Raw genomic sequence first — 20952 nt, forward strand, 5'->3', positions numbered from 1 at the left:
TGTAAGTGGATTAGAAAAATAAAAATACGTATTTAGATCAATGAAAAATTAGTACGCGCGTTTTTTTAAATTTCATTATTTTAATTAATTAATTTAGAATTTTTGAATCGTCTGATGTTTGGTTAGTTTACACTCATAAGTTAACTGACGACTAATAATTTTTGGATTTTTTTCGAAATGATAAATTAAAAAAAAATAAATATTTTTGAAAATTGCATCGTTTTTTTATTTTCTACATGTGCACATTTTTAGTTTTTTTTTTTTTTTTGGAGTTAATTAAAAAAAAAATCTGACAGTTTCATAAATTTAAATGGTGAGTTTTTAAAGTTATTAATTATTTTAGGTAATTACCTATTGATAATTAGTAATTTTATTACGGAGTAATTAAGAACAATGATTTTTTAAATATTTCAATGATTAAATTGACTATTATTTTATTTTTTTAATAAAAATAATTGAAAGTTAATTCGAATTTTAAGTATGAATAGAAAATAATTATTTTTTTAAAGTTAATTAGCGTTCGATTTCGCAAATCGATAATTAAATTCTAATTAGATGATAATGACAATTTTTTTTCAGTTTAAATAAAAAATTATTAGAGCGGTTTTATTTGCCAGTAAATTTCCTTTTGAGTACCGACATCAATATATTCGAAAAAAAAAATTTTTTTAAACAAAATGGCGGCTGTTTTAAATAAATAATTAATTAATTTAATAATTAACTGGTAAACGTCAGGCAGTAAATTAGTGAGTTTTATTACTTGATGTTATTTTTTACTTGACAAAATATTCAATTTTTTTTTTGAGCTTCAATAAATAGCAGTGTTACAATTTTACTCACGTTTCTGATTAAAAGAAACGATTCGAAGCGATTTGCAATTTTAAATGCCCATCCCTGGTGGAAATTTTTCAGAATTTTCTCTGAAAAACTCAGTTCTAAAGTTCTAAAGACTTTTTCAGAGTTATTCAGAGAAAAGTCTGAAAAATTTCCACCAGGGATAAGAAGGGTGAGTCAAAAATATTCAAAGTATTTAAAAGCATTAAAAAGTATTTAAAATTTTTTTTTTCTAATCATTTTAAATCGATTCTTTTAATACAGGACATCTCTACTCAAGAGAAGTAGCTACAACTCTGCTCACTCACAACTTTATACTCAGCTACAACTTAGATAAAATAGGAATTATTTGTGAGTAAAGTTGTCGCTGAGTCTAGTTGAAGCTGAGTAAAGATACAACTGAGTAGAGTTAAACCTGAGTAAAAAAAATTGTGAGTGGAGTTGAGGCTGAGTAAAGTTGTGAGTGAGTAAAGTTGTAGCTACTTCCCTTGAGTAGAGATGTTGTGAATAGAATTGTAACACTGCCCAAAAAATTAATTATTTTTTAAAATTTAAGTGATTATTAATTGAATTAATTAATTTGCTATTTGATATTCATTTAATTATTATTTATTATACCCATTGATTACAGTTATTTATTTACATTTTTTTTTTAATAATAATAATAATTAAATTTAAAAACTTAAAAAATAATAATAATAATATTTTAATTATTAATACTTTATGGTTAATTAATTAATTAATATATTGCTGAAATATTAATGAATGTAATTAATTAATGAGATTATTAATATTTGCTAGCATTTCGATCATCGACCAAACTTAGTAACAATAATCAATTATTTGAATAGTTTGGAAGATGATCAAGATCTTTTTAAAAATATTTTTTTTTTTTTAAATAAATGAGCAAAATTCATTTATAATGGAATAAATAATTTTTTTAAATATCAAATTATATATATTATGATATAAGTCGTGGATTAAAACGACCCATGTAGAGTATTAGTCCAGTGGGATTGTGTCTTACGAAATATAAAAATGGCCTGTCTAATTTTAATCTCGGTTTTTCATTATCAACTTGACGTGTAAAACGTGCTATCCTTTCAGCTTCACTTTCGTAATGACTGTATGTCTTTTCATGTTCTTCTGTAGTCGCACGTTCATTATTATCCTCTTCTGATCGTGCATTTCTTTGTGGACTCGCTGGATAAACTTCTTCATGATGTTTACCGGCTAAGAAATTTTCGTCACCACATGTACTGAACAAGTTCATCTGTAACAGAATCAAAATTATTAAATTAGAACTTGAAAAATAAAATTATTTAGGTGGCCAATAAATTTTCAATCGAAACTCGACGCAAATAATTTTTTTTTTTAATTAAAATATTCAGATTGTTTCGTTGGGTGTAAATTTAATTTTTTAGAGTTTCAAGAAAACTGTGAATATTTTGACTCAATCGAAGCACTAATTTTTCAAAACTAATCATTTTTAAACCGAGCGCCCACAATTGGATTTTCAAAAATTTTATTTTATCTAAAATATTTATTAAAGTAACTTTTGAGATGTACTTAATAAAAAAAAAATTTCTGACACGGTCTGATGATCATGCGTTCGTCTCATGAATGAAAATTGTGATGATCATGCGTGAATATTCGCCATCCATGAGCGAGCATGATCATGCCTTAATCATGCATGAAAATGTTCTCTTGTAATGTCTATAGAAGCATAACTTTACATGAATCAAGCATTTTTACGTACGATCATGCAAAGTCATACTCAGTAATGTATGACTATTATTTTTCCGCTAAATATCATCATTCATGATCATGCATAATTGAGTATGACTTTGCTAGATTGAACGTGGTCATGTATGCTCGAGTAAAATCATACTGTCATACAGTTTCATGCATGAAATTTCATTCCTCTTCATATATGATCATGTATGATCATGCATGACTTTTGATGAATTATATCGCGTTACTAGTGCCAAAAGGGCGTACACTGATAGAAAAACTATCTTGATTCAAGAAAAATTTTTTCTTCAAAATTTGGTTCTTGTTTCAAAATTTTCAATTGTTTTAATTCAAGAAATAAGTCCTTGAACCAAAAAATTGAAATTCTCGGATAGAGAAAAAAAATTCTTTGTTTGAGAATTTGATTTTTCGATGAAGCCTTTTTTGTTTTGAAACAAAATTCTGACATATTTCGCTCAAGAATTTCTTGCTCTTGGATTAAGATAGGCAAAATATAGGTTTAAGACATTACCGACTCGTTTCGAGAATGGCGCGATTTTTAAATCAAGATATCAATTTACTCAGCTTGAAAAAAAACTTTTTTTTTTATTTTAAAAATAAAAAGTTTAAAAGTGATTTTTTAGGGCTACATTCATTTACTTCAGATATGTTAAAGTAGAAATTTATTTTAAAAAAAAAATTTTTTTTCATTACTTTAAAAACATCTTCCATCAAGGAATTATTACTTGAACCAAAAATTTAAAGTTCTTAAAATAATAATACGACATTTTTAGTTGAAGACAAGTGGTCTTGCTTGAAGAATTCGATAGTATCGTAGTAGTAGATTGAAGATAATATAGTTTCGGGTCAAGACACGAGAGTTATCCATCGAAGATACAAAATCTATAGAGCCAAGAAAATCTAAATCAAGACAAGAATTTCTTGAAGCAAGACAACTGGTTTTCTTCAGAAATAAATTCTTGGCTCAAGAAAATATTTCTTGAGTCAATATAAATTTTCTATCAGTGTATACAAAAAATTTTTTTCTCCTATCAACTTAGGAATATTTTTTGCATTTAAATAAATATTGTTTCCAATACATTGAGTTGTAAAGTCATATATTTTACCATTCTTGTAATTTTTTTCGCGAAAAATCGATAGTAATTTAAAAAAAAAAAAACGATACGCCCTTTTGGCTCTAAAATTATTTTTTCTTAAAGCCAAAAGGGCGTATGTCAAAAAAAAATTTTTTTCGGTTTTTTCATAGATATATACTGTTTTAACATTCCCAAGTTCATTGAAGAAAAACAAATTTTTTTTTACGCCCTTTTGGCATAAGTAACGCGATGTATGATCACGCATGCCGATTTTTTCCCGAGCGCGCCATTCATAATCTTATAGTTTCGATTTTACGAAAATAATTTTTTTAATCTCCTCAACATGTTCGAATTTAATTAAATTGATATTTATTTGAATCTATAGTTCCCAAAGAAAATTCTATAAAAATTTCAATCCAATCGGAGCAGTTAAATTAATTTTGTATGAAATTTATTTGAGTCTAGAGTGTTAAAAGATAATCCCAGAAAAATTTTAAGTAAATGGGATCCCTCGTTCCTCAAAAAAATCTATAGTTACCTGGAAAACATCAGCAAGATGTAAATCCTTTCCTACATCATTGATTCCCCTCAAATTCGCGTGTTTTTCAAATATTTCCTCTATCCCCATCGTCTTGAGAGCAGCTGTCGCGTTGATTATACTCCTGTGACTGAACTTCGGAACCTGTAATTCCAATCCCGGTCGGGGAATAATTACTTTGAGTAATTTATTCCAAGCGCCGTCATGCAAAGCTCCATTTACAATTCGGGCCTCAAGTTTGTCAAGATTATCTCCAGAGGCACTGCCACCAGTTGAACCGGGAATGACAAAAATAACAGACACCATTTTGTCAAGACCTCCAAGTGCAATTGCAGTAGCATCCAAACTGGTTTCATAACCAGCAAGAACTCCAGCTTTCCAGAGTGTGGCTGGAACTGGGACTAATTTTCTCAATTTAACTGTCGGAGCTACTGCGAAATAAAGTTCTCCGTCACGTCCTTCAGAGGTAGCGTTGCTAGAACTGCAGTCAGTTTGAAAAACATTTGCCGAAACTGCAGCCAGTGGTGATCTCAATGGCAACAAATTGTTGTCCTTAACAAATTCTCTAATTCTTCCACCTGTTTGTTTTCTAACTAACAAATTCGTTCGTCGTCTCACCGCATTACTAACAAATGAGAAGTTGACCTCAGCAACAATTCCATCATAAAACTTCTGTGCCTGTTCTTTGTAGAACGGCATCAATTTATTGACCTTTATTTTATCTGCAAATAATTCTCTTACAAAAACGGCATTTGCAACACCACCGAGTCCGTTATTACGACGGGAAGCCACTGAATCCGTTACATTCTGGAAAATTAAATGAGGATTAAAAGTCGTTATGTCATCGAGTTTTAACACGTCATTCATTTGATTTGATGTGGGACCACGTGCTCCCAAGAAAATCATTGCAAGCATGCTGGTCATTCCGAATGGCGAAACTGCTAATGATCTTGATTTACTCAGACCCTCATTTACTGCTGACCAGAAATTGAATGCCAAATCATTGCATAGATTGGAAAAGTATTGAACATCTGGTTCAAGATTTTGGACACTTGAGTCTAAGCCTGGTGTTGTTTTTGAATGATCCAGAGAAATGTGTTGAGAAGGTGGATCTGGTGATCTTGGAGGCAATGGAGTTTCTATTTTTCCTGCTACGGGAATATTATTTGATTGCATTGGACTAGATCCAGAAGTTGCGGATGTTTTTGAAGGTTTAGAAATTTCGGGCGTTTTCGAAGGCTTAGAAATTTCGGGTGTTTTCGAAGGTTTAGAAATTTCGGGTGTTTTCGAAGGTTTAGAAATTTCGGGTGTTTTTGTAGGCTTAGAAATTTCAGGTGTTTTCGAAGGCTTAGAAATTTCTGGAATTTTTTCCGGTAATTTTGAAGTAGGCTGAGGAATAAGAGTCCATTTTTCAGCTGGTTCATTTACTGGATCAGTATTTTCTGTAATTTGATTCGTTACTGATGTTTTTTCTAAACTAGTTTCTTTTTTCTGATCTTTACGAATTTGTAAGTCATGTATTTTTGATTCTGTTGCATTGGTCGACTGATTTGTCTCCATTTGAGTATCAGCAGGTGTCTTTTCAACTGATTCAGCACCAGTTGTTTTATTGACTACATCTTTGATTTCGATCTCCTGTGTCCTATTCAATACTGATGCGCCCGTGACTCCAATTTCAGGCTCCACGGAAGCTAAACTAGTCGAAGAAACTGTAGAGGCTTCAATAGATTTATCAGTTGAGTTCTCGAAATGAATCACACTGACAATCGGTAGTTGATCAAATTGGATCATCTGCATGGTCAATTCAGTACTAGACTCTGTGCTAGTCTCACTGACTTGAGGCTGTTCCGTGTTAAAGCCAGCGATCAGTCCACTACCGATACCATTAGCAGCCATTTCAGTAGTTGGTAGACTTAAAGACTCAATCTCCGGACTGCTGGTTTGCACAGGTGATGATTCTAGTGTCTGATGTATTTTGTTCACTGGATCAGTAAGTTTTATTCTCACCATATTTGATTCTGTTACATTTGTGGCATTCAATGGGCTTAGTTTTATTTCTTCTTTTATTTCGGTGATATTTATACGCACGATTGGTTTTTCAGTGATGGCTAAGTCTCTTTCGGTTGATGATTCAGGTACTGGGTCTTCTTTGGATTCTACTTCGCTCGGTTTATTTAATAAATTGGCCGGTAATGTTCCAGGCGAATCTAGTAAAGTGGAATTCGTTGTTTCTGGTTTTGAAGTTGATGATGTTTTTGAAGTTGATGATGTTTTTACTTCTGGATTTGCAGAACCATTCAATTGGTTAATTGTTGTAGCTTCAATTTTTATAGAAACTTCAGGTTTCGGTGTCAAAATTTCATCTTCTGGAATAGAAGCTTCCGTTTTTGAAACAGAAGTTTCAATTTTCAATCCTGAATCTGCTATTTCGGATACTGGTGCTTCAGTCATTGACATTGAGGCTTCAGTTATTGATATAGAAGCTTCAGTTTTTGATACTGGAGCTTCAGTTTTTATTACCTCAGTCGTAGTTATTTCTAACTTTTCTGTTACACTTTCTTTTATTTCTTCTTCATTTGCCAAAACTTCCGTCGTAGTACTTATCGTCACTGGACTAGTAGATTCTAAAGTACTCTCAGCATCAATTATACCACTTCCAGATCCTTCAGTCTCAGGTGTCTTAGACTTTTCACCCATGGTCATTATCGAAGGAATTGCATCGGAAACCTGAGATATCATGCTCGTAATAGAATCAGTTAATTCAGTCGGCAAAGCTTCTGACTGAGTTTTTTGCGGCAATTCCTCACTGATAGAAGTTGCTGCCGTCGGCGGCATGTCACTGAAAGTATTCGTCGGTTTCGTCTCGGCTTCAGTTGTCACGATTTCCGTAATAGCTTCAGCGGGTTTCGCCGAAGAAGAAGACTCGATCAGATTTCCTGAGTTTTCAGTTGTCACTTCCAATGTAGATTCCGTAGTTGTGGTTGTAGTTGATGAAGGCACTGACGTTGAACTTGATTCAGCTGAAGTGGATGATTCAGTCTTGACTTCAACTTGTTGGTCTAAAGTTGGAACAACTTGAACCTGTTTGACTGGAGTCTCTTCATGTATTTTAATTTCATCTTGGCCAGAAATTTTAACTGAAGTCGAATGTGTTTCTGAAACAATACTCAGAGTATCATTCTTCTGATCTGGTTTCTCGATCGCATCAGGTGTTTTTGATTCTACAGGAATGTCATTTGAGGCAAAAGGTTTTGGATCTAAAGCTCCAATGCTCTGATCTTGATCATTAATTGAAGCATTGGCTTTTTCCGGAGGTATAGTATTGACTATTTGAAAAACTGGATTGTCGTCTTCCGGTTTCTCGTACTGACTTGGCTCTTCGATCGTAATAACCGGAACTTGTATCATTGGTTTTTCATCAGGAGCATAAGACTCTTGGTCAAAGGTTTCAATTGGACTAGTTTCAGCATTATCTGAATCTCCAGCCAGAATCGCTGGTAAAATACTACTCCATTCCGAATTAGCATGACCGGGAATCGTTGGCATGGCTGTCATTGTTTGAGGCGGTTTGTTTAATTCACCTTCCAATACTTTTTGAACATTTTGGACGACATCTGAAACCTAAAGTACCCAATAAAAGAATTATTTAATAAAAAAAGAATCTTGAGATCTAATCAATGATCTAAGCCGATGATCTTTACCTTCATTCCAGTTGATTCAGTTATTTTTTGTGGCTCTGAAATAGCCACGGGCAATTGACCGCCTCCAGCGGCAATCAGACTTTGAATCTCTTTCTCAGTCATTCGGCGCAATACTACTTGACCATTGCTGTCGAGTGTATAGAATGATATTTTATCAGGTCGTAGAAGGTCTACCGGTGATGTTGGTAACCTTGAAACGGGTGCAATGGCTTTACGATCTTTTTTATTACTCATCACAGACACGGATGTTACGGCCCTAAAAAAAATTAATTATTCAAACTACCGTATCTCAGCTTCTATTTGTTCAACCATATCGTTTAAAACGGAATTTTAAAGCTTATAATCTCCACTTTACAGCCATTACTATAATCTTTACTAATTATTATAACGTCATATTCAAAGAGGACTTTGAAAAAAAAAAACGAAGTTTCCTAAAACGTTTTTTTAACGAAGTGTTTTTTTTCAATAGTTAAGAATTTTTCAAACCTAAATGTATTCTACATGAAAGATCAGATTTCCGGCTACAAAATTGAAAAAAAAAATTTTTTTACCATCATTTTTAATTGAGTTATCTACGAGTATGTAAGACCAGGTAAAATGTCGCGTGCGAAATGCCAAAAAGGCGTACTACAGCAGTTAGATAGGATTTTTTGCCAAAAGGGTGTATACCAAAATTTTTTTTTTTTTACAAAACATGAAAATAATGCTATCAATGAAGCAATATGAAAGGTGAAAAATTGAACTGTAGAAAGGGGCAAAGTGGGTTTTTTTTTAGTTTTATTTGACTATGTAGAATTTTTATATACCTGAAAATCGAAACATTTTTCACGCGAAAATGAGAAAAATTCGTGTAATTTTGTTTTTTCGTTATCTTTCCACGAAAAACGTTCCGATCTTCAAGTACATGAATTTTTGAAAATCACCTAATTTTTTATATACTCTTTCTAAAGCTATTTGGTGTGATTCAAATATAGAAAAATGAACTTCTTCAAATGCTTATAAAATAAAAAACTCAAAACATTTTAAATGATTACCATGCGATAAAATACACTGACGCAAAAAATTAAAGAAACAGAAAAATTTTATAAATTTTTTAGTAATTTTTGTAAGGCTGTAACTTCGTGAAATTTGTCTCTGCGACAAATCGTCCTACAAAATTAAAAAAAAAAGCCAAATTGAAGCTGAATATATTCGCTAAACAACTTATGCATTGGTTTAGTTGAAAAAATTTTTCCACTGTCCGTGGGCTCTTCGGAAAAAAAAAATTTGAAATTTTTTGTCTCGCGGTATTTCTTATGTTTTCGCAATAGCCGGAGCTCTTAAAAAATTTTGACGAAAATGCACCGAAACTAGAGATTTCAAGCTATAAAATGTTTTTTTTTTAATCTATACGATTATTTTTCACGAAGTTACAGCCTTCCAAAAACTTATAAAATTTTTCTGTTCGTTTAATTTTTTGCGTTAGTGTATACATTCATACCTTTTAAAATTTCGTGCCTTAGTAGCGAATAGTATTTCATAGTTTCTTCAATTTCGATTAAAATTATAATTCATTTTCTGAAGCATTAAAATTAAACATTTATTTTGTAATAAAATCCGATTAAATGACCATTACGCTTTTTGGGCTTCGACATTTTTTTTCATTTTCCAGCTTAGAATATGTTTGACTTTGGATCACAAAATGTTTAAGTTCCTAAAGCCAAAAGGGCATATAATTTGAGACAGACGTCCTTTTGCCTTTGGAAAATTGTTTTTTCATTTTCAAGCTTAGAATATGTTTGCAAAGTGATTGGCAAAAACAAAATTTTACACACCCTTTTAGCATTTCACACGCGATGTGTCTCCAGAACTGCGGCACCCGATAACTCATTAAAAAATCATTCGACCCTAAACTAAAATAATAATCAAAAGCTTGAATTACAAGCTTTCAGCTCTCGCAAGACCTATTCCTCTATCTCTATTAGCCAAAAAGTTATACCGCTAAAAAATTTTAAGCCGTTGTAAAGAAAAAATCGTTTCTATTTCCGTCACCTAAATGCAAATATAAATTTATTTAGTGTCCTCACCTGGAACCGAGGAGCTCTTGTGACTCATCCTGGTCCTCAGGAACCGGAAGGGCGTGTGTCCATTTAAAAAACAAAATACACGCCACAAGTGGTATCCACACAACGATTTTATTCATCTTTTTAAATCTGTAAAAAAAAATTTACAAAAAATGATGGTTATTTCTAGCGAAATTTAAAACACCTATTAGACATATAAAGCGTTAAGTGTTTAATAATTCATCCACGACACGTTCTAAATTCAGTTGTGATTGTCAGGATGCCCATTGAATTTAAATCACGGTAAAAAAAACCACGTTCGACCGAATAATCTCTTTTATTTTAGTATTCCATCCTATTTTTTATTTCCCTTTTTTTTATATTTTCGAGGTCACTATTTGTATAACAGTCTCTTGTCACATGTTTTTCTTTCTCTTGTCTTAAATTTTAATTTATAATGCATAGAATAACACACGTGTAAAAATAACACATAACATAAGTCTACTGACCCAGAGTCCATCCTAAAGTCAACGAACTTGTTTTTCGTTTGAGGAACCAGTTAACCAACCGGTTTTTTTTTTAAACTCTTTTTTTAGGTAGTCCTTAAGACAGGTATATTATTAGGGTCCATTTACTGCTTACATCATCGTCTAGACCCTTTTATAATAAATCTTTTTTTATCTCACGTCTATTTGAAATTTTTTTTTTAACGCCGAAGAAAGAGAAAAAAACTTAGTTAAGATTTTTTTATTTTTTTTTACGCAAATAATTACAGTTAAGGCTTCGCCTTGACGAATTTGCTACCGTTAAGTCATTAATTATTTTTAAAATTCAAAAATTTGACAGACAAAAAAAAAACATCGGCCCGAAAATGGAAAATTTTTCGGAATTTATGCTAAAAATAGACATTAATAAAATAAAGATAAATTTTAAATTATTTTTAGCGGCAAATTTGAATAAGACGTAATACTTAATATGGAATATTATTGACTTTAAGTGGGTATAAAAGAGTTCTGGACCGTTTTCAATACCGTTAAGCGAATTCATTCACTTATTATATATTATATTATTTAAAGATATGTGAGTAATGTAATGGGTGTAAAATATATATAGATATGTATATGTATATGTATATATGGTAAGGGTAATGATAATGGTAATGGTAATGGTGATAGAAATAAGGTGGGCAAAATGATGTAGGAAATGAAAGATGAAGAAAATGATACAAAAAAAAAAAAAAAAAAAAAAAATTGTAAATTTTTCTAAACACGCTCATACATGGTCATGTACGTTTAGTTTTATGTTTTTATACTTAAAGCGTTTTACAGTTCGTTGACATTGACACTTAATTTTATTTTAGTTTTTTTTTTATTTAAATTTTGAAATTTTGAATGAAAGTTTTGATTTAGACTGACGTTTTTCATTGATTATTTACAATTTGAAATGTTACATTAACTGAAAAATTTTAATTAATAATTTTTAATTTTTGGTCGATCATAAAATTTTTTTAGAATAGAAAATAATAAAATTGGATTTAAAAAAAAAATGCACATTCAAATAATTGTTCATTTTAGGGAATTAGGTTCAGTGATTAATGAGATTTTGTTGGGGTAAAAGGAAATTAAATATTGATTTAAAGAAAAAAAAAGTTATTTAACTCAGGGAACTTTTAAAAATAAAATGAGTTTCAATTCAGATTTAATTAGTGATAAATTTTGCATCTATACATGAAAATTAAGTGAAATATTTTTTTTAGAGAATTCAATTTCCTATCAAATTTTTTGTATGCATTTTTGTCATATCCTTAATATGTAACTTAATTTTGATTTAATAGTTAAAAAAATTTTCAAAAATTTGAATAGTTTTCAAACCTAAGTACGCATCTAAAATATTGAACTTACATAAATAATTTTTTATACAAAATTAAATTTCCCATAAAATTGTTCTGATACATTTTTGTCTTATCTTCAATAGTAAAACTAATATATCAAAACCAATGACTGATTCTCATATCAATAAAATTTAATTTTGAAAATTCAAAAAATCGCGCCCAATATTTCCCACCCGATAAAAATAAATTCAAAAATAATTTTTATACTCTCCCAATTAATAATTCAAAACTAATTAATTCACTTTCAAATTTTGACTAAAAAAGTAATTTTTCAAAAATTTTTTAAATTTAATAAATAAGTATTTTAAAAATAACTTACATATATTTTCAAACTGCGATGTATAAAAATCAGGAAATCATCGCCTACTATACGACTTAAAAAATAATATAAATTTTTCTTTTTTATATATAAATATATATATAAATTTTCAAGTTTTAAAACGATAGTAAGATGAACGATCTTGCAGTTGACCTTGCCACCAGACGAAGGGTAGTGACCCCGTTGTTAAGACTTGAATCCTTCGTCCTCTCACCTCTTTTTACTCTTTATCTCTTTACTTCACTTCTTCATACATATATATATAAATAGATATATATATATATACGCATAGATAATTATAAATCTAAATAGACCCACTTGTCCACAAGTTTTTTTTTTTTAATTAGAATTTTTAAAAATAATTTGATTTAAAAAAAAAAAAAAAAAAAAAAAAAAATTAGTACTTATTATTTTTATGTTATAACAAAATATTAATACGGCTCCGTTGGCCGTCACGAACTCCGGATAAATGTATACTGAACGAAGGTACCCTTGGCTTTAACACGGGGAATAAAATCCGGGGGAACGGACGATGAGAGGGAGAGAAACCGGTGTAAGAAAGTACTTGATAAAGAGTGGGTAAAAATACTTTATAAATTAAGTATTTTTTTCTTTTTTAAATTTTTCATTTTTTAAAATAAATTATTGTTTTTTATTTTTTAATTAATAATTTTTAATTAGTCGTTGATTGGAAATTTAAAATTTGAAATAATTAAAAATTTTTATTTCGGAGTTAAAAAATGAAAATTAAAATTTTTAAGTAAAAAATTATAAATTTTTTTTATTGAAATAAATCTTATATTTATTTATTGATATATTTTTAATATTTATGATATATATTTAAAAAATTCTCAAGCAAGTGCGAGAAAATTCCTGTTACTGTCACGCTCGGTTGAACTGGCATGAAATTCCATATTATGTACCTTCTTCATTCATAATAAAAAAAATGTATATATATAAATAATACTATATAACAGTAATAATAAATAATGTTGCATATATTTGAGTTAACAAGTTGGTTATTTAAATAATTTCTTTAATGGTTAACTGTAAAAAATAAAATAAACAATGGAAATTTATTTTTATTTTATTTATTTATTTTTTTTTTAAATTAAATCGGTGATTATGATTAATAAATATTTATTTTTTTTAGTTGTTTAGAGATTTAATTAAAAGCAAGTTGGTAATTTAAATTTTTAATATTTATAAGTATATACATTTAAATATCAGACTAGTATGACGTTAATCTTGAAAAATTTGGCGATTCGTCTTCGTAAAATTGAAGCCAGTTTTGATATTAAATAAAAAATTTATAGGAATTCAAAAAAATTAATTGAGAGAATAAATTTAGTTGACAGTAATTGAAAATTTTTGGATATGGAAAATTTAATATTGCTGTAGCTTTTTAAATATTGGGTTTAGGGAAATTTTGTATGAGATCTTTTTTGTAGGGCATTAAATTTTGAAAAAAAAAGTCCTATGCCGCGAATTGATAAATTTAGTATTTTAGAAGTTATATAAATTATATTGGAGATCGATTTAAAAATTGAATTTTTTTAATTGAAGGATTTTTCGTTATCTCTTTAAATATTCAGTTTAGGGAAATTTTGTATAAAACCTTTTTTGTAGAGCATTAAATTTTCTACAAAAAAAGGTCCTATCCCGCGAATTGATAAATTGAACACTTTTCAAGTTATACGAACATTAAATATCAATTTTTAAAATTTTAATTCAGTTTGATTTTATAATTTATAAAATTTTTTATTTATTGATATTTTGAACTTTAACTTTCAAAAGGGCTCCAAATTCTCTAAAAACAATTTTTTTCGCGCGAATCAATGGTTTAAATATTTTCAAAATTACAACGAATAAACTATTTTCCAAATCATCAAAACTTAATTTTTAATTAATTGCCTGTAACTTCTAAAATATTAGATTTATTGATTCAGACCAAAGGACCTTTTTGATCGAGGATTGAATTCTCTACAAAAAAGGTCCTATGCCGCGAATTGATAAATTGAATATTTTCAGTGATACAGCAAATTAATATAAAAATTTTTTAATTACACAATAATATTGACTATTTTTAATAAGAATGGAAAGTAAATATTAATTATGATAATTACATAAGACAATTATTATTATTTTGAAATATAAATATTGTATAAGTTACAAATAATTTGTTTTAATTATTATCATTATATGTTTACTATAATGGTATTCAAATAGGAAATAAATAAATATTAATAAATAAATAAAATATGCAGACAATTATTATAAAACAATTTAATACAAAATCCTACGCATCAATTGTTAAGCTTTTAAGGCTTAAATTATCTCTTAAACTTTGAATATATATTTTATTTATGATAATAAGATAATTTTCAAATTATTTATTTTATTAAAAAAATTTTAATCATGGATTTTTATAATTGATTCACAATTTCAATTTTCCGCGGCAAAAATTCAAAAATTATCTAAATTAAAAATTTTCCAGTTTAAAATTTAAAATTTTTATTGAAATATTCAAATTGACAAAAATTATCAGACTTTTTTTGTGAATCGAATTTCCTACGATATTGCTGGTATAAATTTGAGTCATATCTTTCAATATTTAACTCATAATTTAAAAAAAGTATTCACAGTATTTATTAATTGATAAAAAAAAATTTGAATAATTTAAATTTATTATTTTTAAAATAATCGATTTCCTTATTCCATTAGTATTAAAATATATATACATATATATATTACAGGAAATGTATACAAGAAAAAAAATTTTTTTTTTTTCAAGTCGGACTTGTTATTATTTTTAAAAAAAAATTTTTTTATTCATGTCGACACGTAAGACCCGACCTACCCGACGGTTATTACTTTATAAATAGCTTTTCTCAGGACAGCCGGGAAGCGAGTAATGTAATGTAAGTGTAAGGTGTATAAAAGAGAATTGCAAGATGTCTTTACTTATTTATTCTCATATATATACATATATAACAGCAATGGCTATTGCTGATGAATATAAAATCATCTTTATCCTCAATAATTCTATTATAATAGTTATTTAATATACCTTACACTCATTAAAATGATTTTTATTATTATTATTATAGAATTTAAAATATTTTACTACCATTAAATAAAAGCTATTAAATTATAAATTTAAATAATTGGAAAAAATATTTCATGATCTTGTAAAATTACTCATTAAACTTTTTTTAAATTGAAACCTGATTATACTTTCAGTCATTTAAACTCGCGTATATTATTTCATATTGTTGTTGAAACAATTGTTTTTTTTTTTTTTTTTTTTTATGGCTCAAATAACTCAACGAGGCATAAAAGTGTTATCGATTAATAAATATTGAAATAAATTAATTTAAAAATAGAAAAAAAAAAATATAAGGTATGAAATTTAAATCGACTTTTTCTGAGGAAAACTTTGAATGGGTCTGGTGACTTAAATATGTAATTTATGATAAAATTTGTAGAGACGTTTTTTGTAGAGAATTTAATTACCTACTAAATTATTTATATACATTTTTGTCGTATCTGCGATACTTTCGTCGGTATTTTAAAAAACAGTTACACGAAACTTGATTCCGATGAATGAAATGTTTATTAGCTTTTTTTTGTTGATTAAAAGAAGTTTAATAATAGTAATAATAATGAATAAGGAGATTTGTTTCCGTTAGTTAACAATAGTGAGCAGGATTTAACTAATGATACGTCTGTTAATATGCCGGTCATTACTCATTACTCATTAATTATCCAACTGACATAGACACGAGTTAGTTTGTATGCCTCGCTGTAGATGTTATGTATAATATATACATATATATGTCTTTAACATATTTGCATGCTGACAATCCGCTCACGCGTGTGTAATTTTACCCTTTACAACAATATAACTACTTGTTCAATTACATACATATTTACTGAGTTGATGTTTAAGTAGAACGAACACAAGAAAACTTTTTTAATTTACCAAAAGAGAGGGGAGCGAAATCGACCGGCTAAAAAATTTAAGTCCCCATTTTCTGTACTTTTTAGTCCTCTAATAAGTATTTCATGTCAATAAGACCCACCTGTGTATGCAAATTTGAAATCTGGGTTAAAATGGACATCTACAGATTTCTGTAAGTCTTTGAAAATAATCTCAAGCATAACTTATACAAGAAGTCTGCCGCGAGATTTTTCCAAGACTTCTGCGTAAAGTTTTTTGCAAGAAGTCGTCTTTTAGATTTCTGCAAGCTCTTTTTTACGAGAAGTTTTCTGCAAAACTTTTTCAAGACTTCTATATAAAGTCTTCTGAAAAAAGTCTTTTGCAATATGACTACTACCAGACTTCTATATGAAGTCTTCTGCAAGGCTTGTGTAAGAAATTTTTGGCAAGAAGTCTTCTGCAAAAAGTCTTTTGCAAAATTTTTTGCTAGATGTGTTTTGCCAGACTTCTATATGAAGTCTTCTGCAAGAAATATTTTACAAGATTTATGCAAGATGTCTTTTGAAAGACCTCTGTAAGGAATCTGTTGCAAGAAGTCTTCTGCAAGACTTTTGCAAGACTTATATATGAAGAAATCTTACAAAAAGACTTCTGCAAGATTTTTGCTAGACGAGTTTTGCCAGACTTCTATATGAAATCTGCAAGAAATATTTTACAAGATTTATGCAAGACCTCTGTAAGAAATCTGCTGCAAGAACTCTTCTGTAAGACTTTTGCAAGACTTATGTAAGAAGACTTCTGCAAAAAGTCTTTTGCAAGATTTTCGCTTGATGACTTTTGCCAGACTTCTATATGAAATCTTCTGCAAGAAATATTTTACAAGATTTCTGCAAAAACTTTTTTTCAAAAATTTTGCTAGATGACTTTTGCCAGACTTCTATACGAAATTTTCTGCAAGAAATCTTTTGCAAGACCTCTGAAAAAAATCTGCTGCAAGAAACCTGCAGTAGTTATTCTTATAAAATACATCTGATCCAAGTCTTGTTTAAATCTTCTATAAAATATTAAATATAAAAATTCAATCACTGCTTTATTCATAAAAACAATTAACTACAGCAAAAATAATGGAAAACTTGTTTCAATAAAAAAATATTATTTATTCAAATAAAATTAAATATATGATTTTATGAACATCTTTTCTTCATATTAAGCCAATAATTAAATAGTCCTTCATTACACTCATCACCGTCATAAACTTCTTTGAGTTCCGAGTCTTTAAAACTAAGCAATAAAGAGTCACTTAAATGTTTTTCAAAAAATTCTAGATGATTTTTGTAATCCTCCGAATCGTAGTTAAAACTCAGGTCACTTATATCTGCACAGTCTCCACTTTTACTCTCACGAACCCCATCATCATAATCATCATTATCATCATCCAGGTTTTTTTTATCACTCGTCGCATTGTAGTTGACAACTTCAATAGAAAACGGGTGGAGACCGCAAGTTTTGAACCCGCTTTTAATAAAATCACTCAGTCCGTCAATAGACTTGAGCGCTTTATCTAACAAAGGCGCGAAATTATCTTTTTTAAAACCTTTCAAATTTCCTCCAAGATGTTCATTGACGACTTGCTTCCAAGTGGCCTTAAGCGGCCGCAAAACCGCGACTTCCATTGGCTGCAATAAATGGGCCGCATTGGGACAGAGTCCAAGCAACTCGATGTTATTTTTCCGGCAATAATTTACCAGAGGTAACGTCAAATTTGAGTTGCCATCAACGTAAAGGACAACGGGTAACTGGATCTTATTCTCAACAACCCAAGGATGAAATAAATTTTTAATGTAATCGTATATTAATTCCCCAGTGATTGCTCCTGTAGCAGACGCGCTCATGAACCAGCCCTCGGGTAGATTTTTCGATACATTGTGAGGAATTCGCTGGTACGGATAGACCACCATCGGAGGAACAACATCTCCAGCGGCATTTATTATTAATAGAGTTTCAATATTGTCTCTGTCATTAGCGCTGTCTTTGTTTAGTTTTTTTGAATCTCTGGTGATTATTTGGTCTGGTTTTGAAGATAATTGAAACCTACTTACCTCGGCATTAAAAATACGACTCCCTGGGATGTTAATTAAATTTTTAACCTCCAGATGATGCTTCACTTCGAGGAACCAGTGCCTCAATGATTTCTTGGTAACTGAAGCGCGACTATGAGTCAAATTTTTAATTATTTTCTCAGCAACGTCAGGATGACGACGTAAAAATCCTTCGTACCAGTGTCTTCCTGGTCGGCTATCAGTAAAAGGAGTCGTACGGCCTAATCTTATTATTAGATCACGAACACTATCGAGGAGCTGGTTCTTAGTAACGGAAAACCCGCGGTCACGGAGGTAAAAAATCCATCCTATTATTTGATTCTCTTCTTCCTGAGAAAGATAAGTCGAGGGCCCGGGTTTGGCTTCAATAGGAGTTTTATTTTTGAACTTTGCGTATAAAGTCGATCGTGGAACTCCATGGGATTTGCTGGCTGTTCTCAATGGAACTCCTTTTTTGACGTCTGCTAATGCTGCTGCTATTTCATCTCTGCCGTATACTTTTTCTCTCCTTTTTACTTTCGGCATTTTCTGTAAAAAAATTTTTAATTTGAATTTTTTTATTTTACCGCCAAAATTTAAATTATCGATTTTTTGACTTGAATATTTATAATTATTATTTAAATACTTATATATTTAAAATAAATATATTCAATATATATTAGGAATAAGATAATTGATATATATTTTATGGAATCAAGTAAAACTTTTTTTTTTCGAGGTTAACTAGAAAATTTTTAATTTTGACTACAAACAAATAAATAAAATTTTATTTACGTTTAAAAAAATTTACTTACGTTTTTAAAAATTGAGTGACATAAAAATTTGTGTTAATTTTTTTTTTTACGTCATATTTATTGGAATTAATAATTGTTGTTATTCTAAATAAGTATTTTGTAAACAACTGAGCACGATTTAAAACAACATGGCGTCCAGGAATAGGGCCATGATAAAATTAAGTCTCAATTGCCGCCACAGCCAGTAGTCATTTTTAAAAAAAATTATTATTTTTCATGAGTGTGAATGTAGCAGACATCAGACAAATTCAAAATTACAAATAAATAGAGTAAATAATTGATAAATAAAATTTGAAAAAAATGCGCATTAAAAAAATTAAAAAATCTACAAGTGCATTTTTTAAAAATATTTTTTTTTCCATTATTTACTCTACTTATTTATGATTTTAAATTTGTCGTATGTCTGCTACATTCACACTCATTATTTTTCAAGTAAAATTGAATTATTAAATAATAGTAAATTAAATTAATATTTTTATGTCAGCAATTAAAATTTAAAGTGTATTGAGTATTTAAATTAATATTTGTAATTTTAATTCACCAAATAATTAGTATTTTTGCCCACTGATATTTCATTTTTCCTTCCAATGATAAATAAATTACTATTATTTTTAAAAATATAATCTATATTATTAAAAGAATAAGAAAAATTTTGTTCCCGCCATAGCTATATGATAGAATTAGTTAATGTTATTTAAATTGGTATCATTAGATAGGTCTTGACTTGAATTTGTGCCTTTTCATACTTTAAACTCTTTTTAATTGCCAAGTATTGAGATAAATAGATTTATCTCTATCATTCGAATTACATTTAAATTACTCGAGAAAAAAGACGATCGTATTTATTTTCTTTAAATAAATTAATACTTTAATTATTCTGTCACTAAATATGAATGAATGTCACTGAATATATAGCAATCTTATTTATATCGCGTTACTTATTCCAAAATGACAGAATTTATACTCCCTTATGGTTTTAGGAAGCTTCTCAAAGCCAAAAAAGTCTGCATAGAAAAAAAAAGGATTCATTGACACAAAAAATCTTTACTCGCCTAAAGAAAATTTTTACTTACCCCAATAAATTTTTTGCATTGTGAATTGAAAACTAAAATTTATTTAGAACTAGAAAAATTTACTTGGTGCAAGGAATTATTTCTGGACCAAAAAAATCTTTTCTCGCCCCAAGAAAATTTTTGTATTTAATTGATGATGCATAAAATTTCTTGGTGCAAATTAAAATTTTGTTGCGGCAAGAAATCCTTTTTTCTGCGTATTCTATATAAATTCAGTAGTGATATTTCGACAGTCACGTAGTTACTGCAGATTGTTCGTTTACTGTAATTCATCTTATAAAATAAAAAAAAAATTGACAAATAAACTAAAGTATTATCAATTTGAAAATTTATAAGTTTCTTCCTAAAATATTTTCACGATAAGAAAAAACTGATTTTTGAATATTTCTTAAAGTTTTTATATTTTTATGTGAGCGTTTTTTTTTAAGTGTAAAGACGACCGTTATTTTTTTATTTGTATGTTCAAAAGTTAATTAATCGTTAAAAAAAACTTGTCATGTCACGCTTGGAAGTTCAAAACAGTCCATCATTTTAAACCCTTCTTAAAAAAGTCCACTTGCCTTATAAGTTAAATCCTCTAGGAATAAAAATTCTTAATTATCATAAACTAAATTTCTGGTTAATAAGCAACTAATAATTTTACTTGACCTTCTTGATAGCAAATAATTAATACAGATGTTCGAAATTGGACTGAAAATTACAAGGAAATTACTTGATATTATTAACAAGTTTAAATCAGTCTGAAATATAAAATATGAATATAATTATGTATAAACTTATTTATATACTTTATTTTAACATAATTTTAAATTTCCAAGTGATAAATGTCACAAAAATTAAAATCACAATCTATTTTATTTTATTTCATATAAAAAATTGTTTCTTTT

The 20952-nt window shown here is 28.8% G+C and overlaps 2 protein-coding genes across 2 annotated transcripts; both read right to left on the minus strand.

The window, feature by feature from the left end:
* Nucleotides 1–1713: 1713 nt before the first annotated feature.
* On the minus strand, nucleotides 1714–12617 carry LOC130670298 (mucin-5AC). Its single transcript, XM_057473643.1, has 5 exons — nucleotides 12157–12617; nucleotides 9971–10096; nucleotides 7905–8160; nucleotides 4204–7824; nucleotides 1714–2107 (listed from the first exon to the last, which is right to left on the minus strand). Exons 2-5 carry the CDS (start codon nucleotides 10084–10086, stop codon nucleotides 1796–1798), a joined length of 4305 nt encoding a protein of 1434 aa, XP_057329626.1. The 5' UTR covers nucleotides 10087–10096; nucleotides 12157–12617; the 3' UTR covers nucleotides 1714–1795.
* A 4547-nt stretch (nucleotides 12618–17164) lies between these two features.
* On the minus strand, nucleotides 17165–19149 carry LOC130674929 (uncharacterized). The gene is made up of 2 exons (XM_057480385.1): nucleotides 18993–19149; nucleotides 17165–18726 (listed from the first exon to the last, which is right to left on the minus strand). Exon 2 carries the CDS (start codon nucleotides 18721–18723, stop codon nucleotides 17284–17286), a length of 1440 nt encoding a protein of 479 aa, XP_057336368.1. The 5' UTR covers nucleotides 18724–18726; nucleotides 18993–19149; the 3' UTR covers nucleotides 17165–17283.
* Between the last annotated feature and the right edge of the window lie 1803 nt (nucleotides 19150–20952).

Source organism: Microplitis mediator, chromosome 1, assembly GCF_029852145.1.
Source record: "Microplitis mediator isolate UGA2020A chromosome 1, iyMicMedi2.1, whole genome shotgun sequence".
Lineage (NCBI taxonomy): Eukaryota > Metazoa > Arthropoda > Insecta > Hymenoptera > Braconidae > Microplitis > Microplitis mediator.

What these genes read in the sequence shown, in the direction of transcription:
- LOC130670298 (XM_057473643.1), bottom strand. Translation starts at nt 10,086, where the DNA reads ATGAATAAAATCGTTGTGTGGATACCACTTGTGGCGTGTATTTTGTTT. An exon ending in CAAGAGCTCCTCGGTTCCAG is followed by an intron (nt 8,161 to 9,970) that starts GTGAGGACACTA and finishes AATTTTTTTTAG; the next exon opens with GGCCGTAACATCCGTGTCTG. An exon ending in CTGAATCAACTGGAATGAAG is followed by an intron (nt 7,825 to 7,904) that starts GTAAAGATCATC and finishes TGGGTACTTTAG; the next exon opens with GTTTCAGATGTCGTCCAAAA.
- LOC130674929 (XM_057480385.1), bottom strand. Translation starts at nt 18,723, where the DNA reads ATGCCGAAAGTAAAAAGGAGAGAAAAAGTATACGGCAGAGATGAAATA.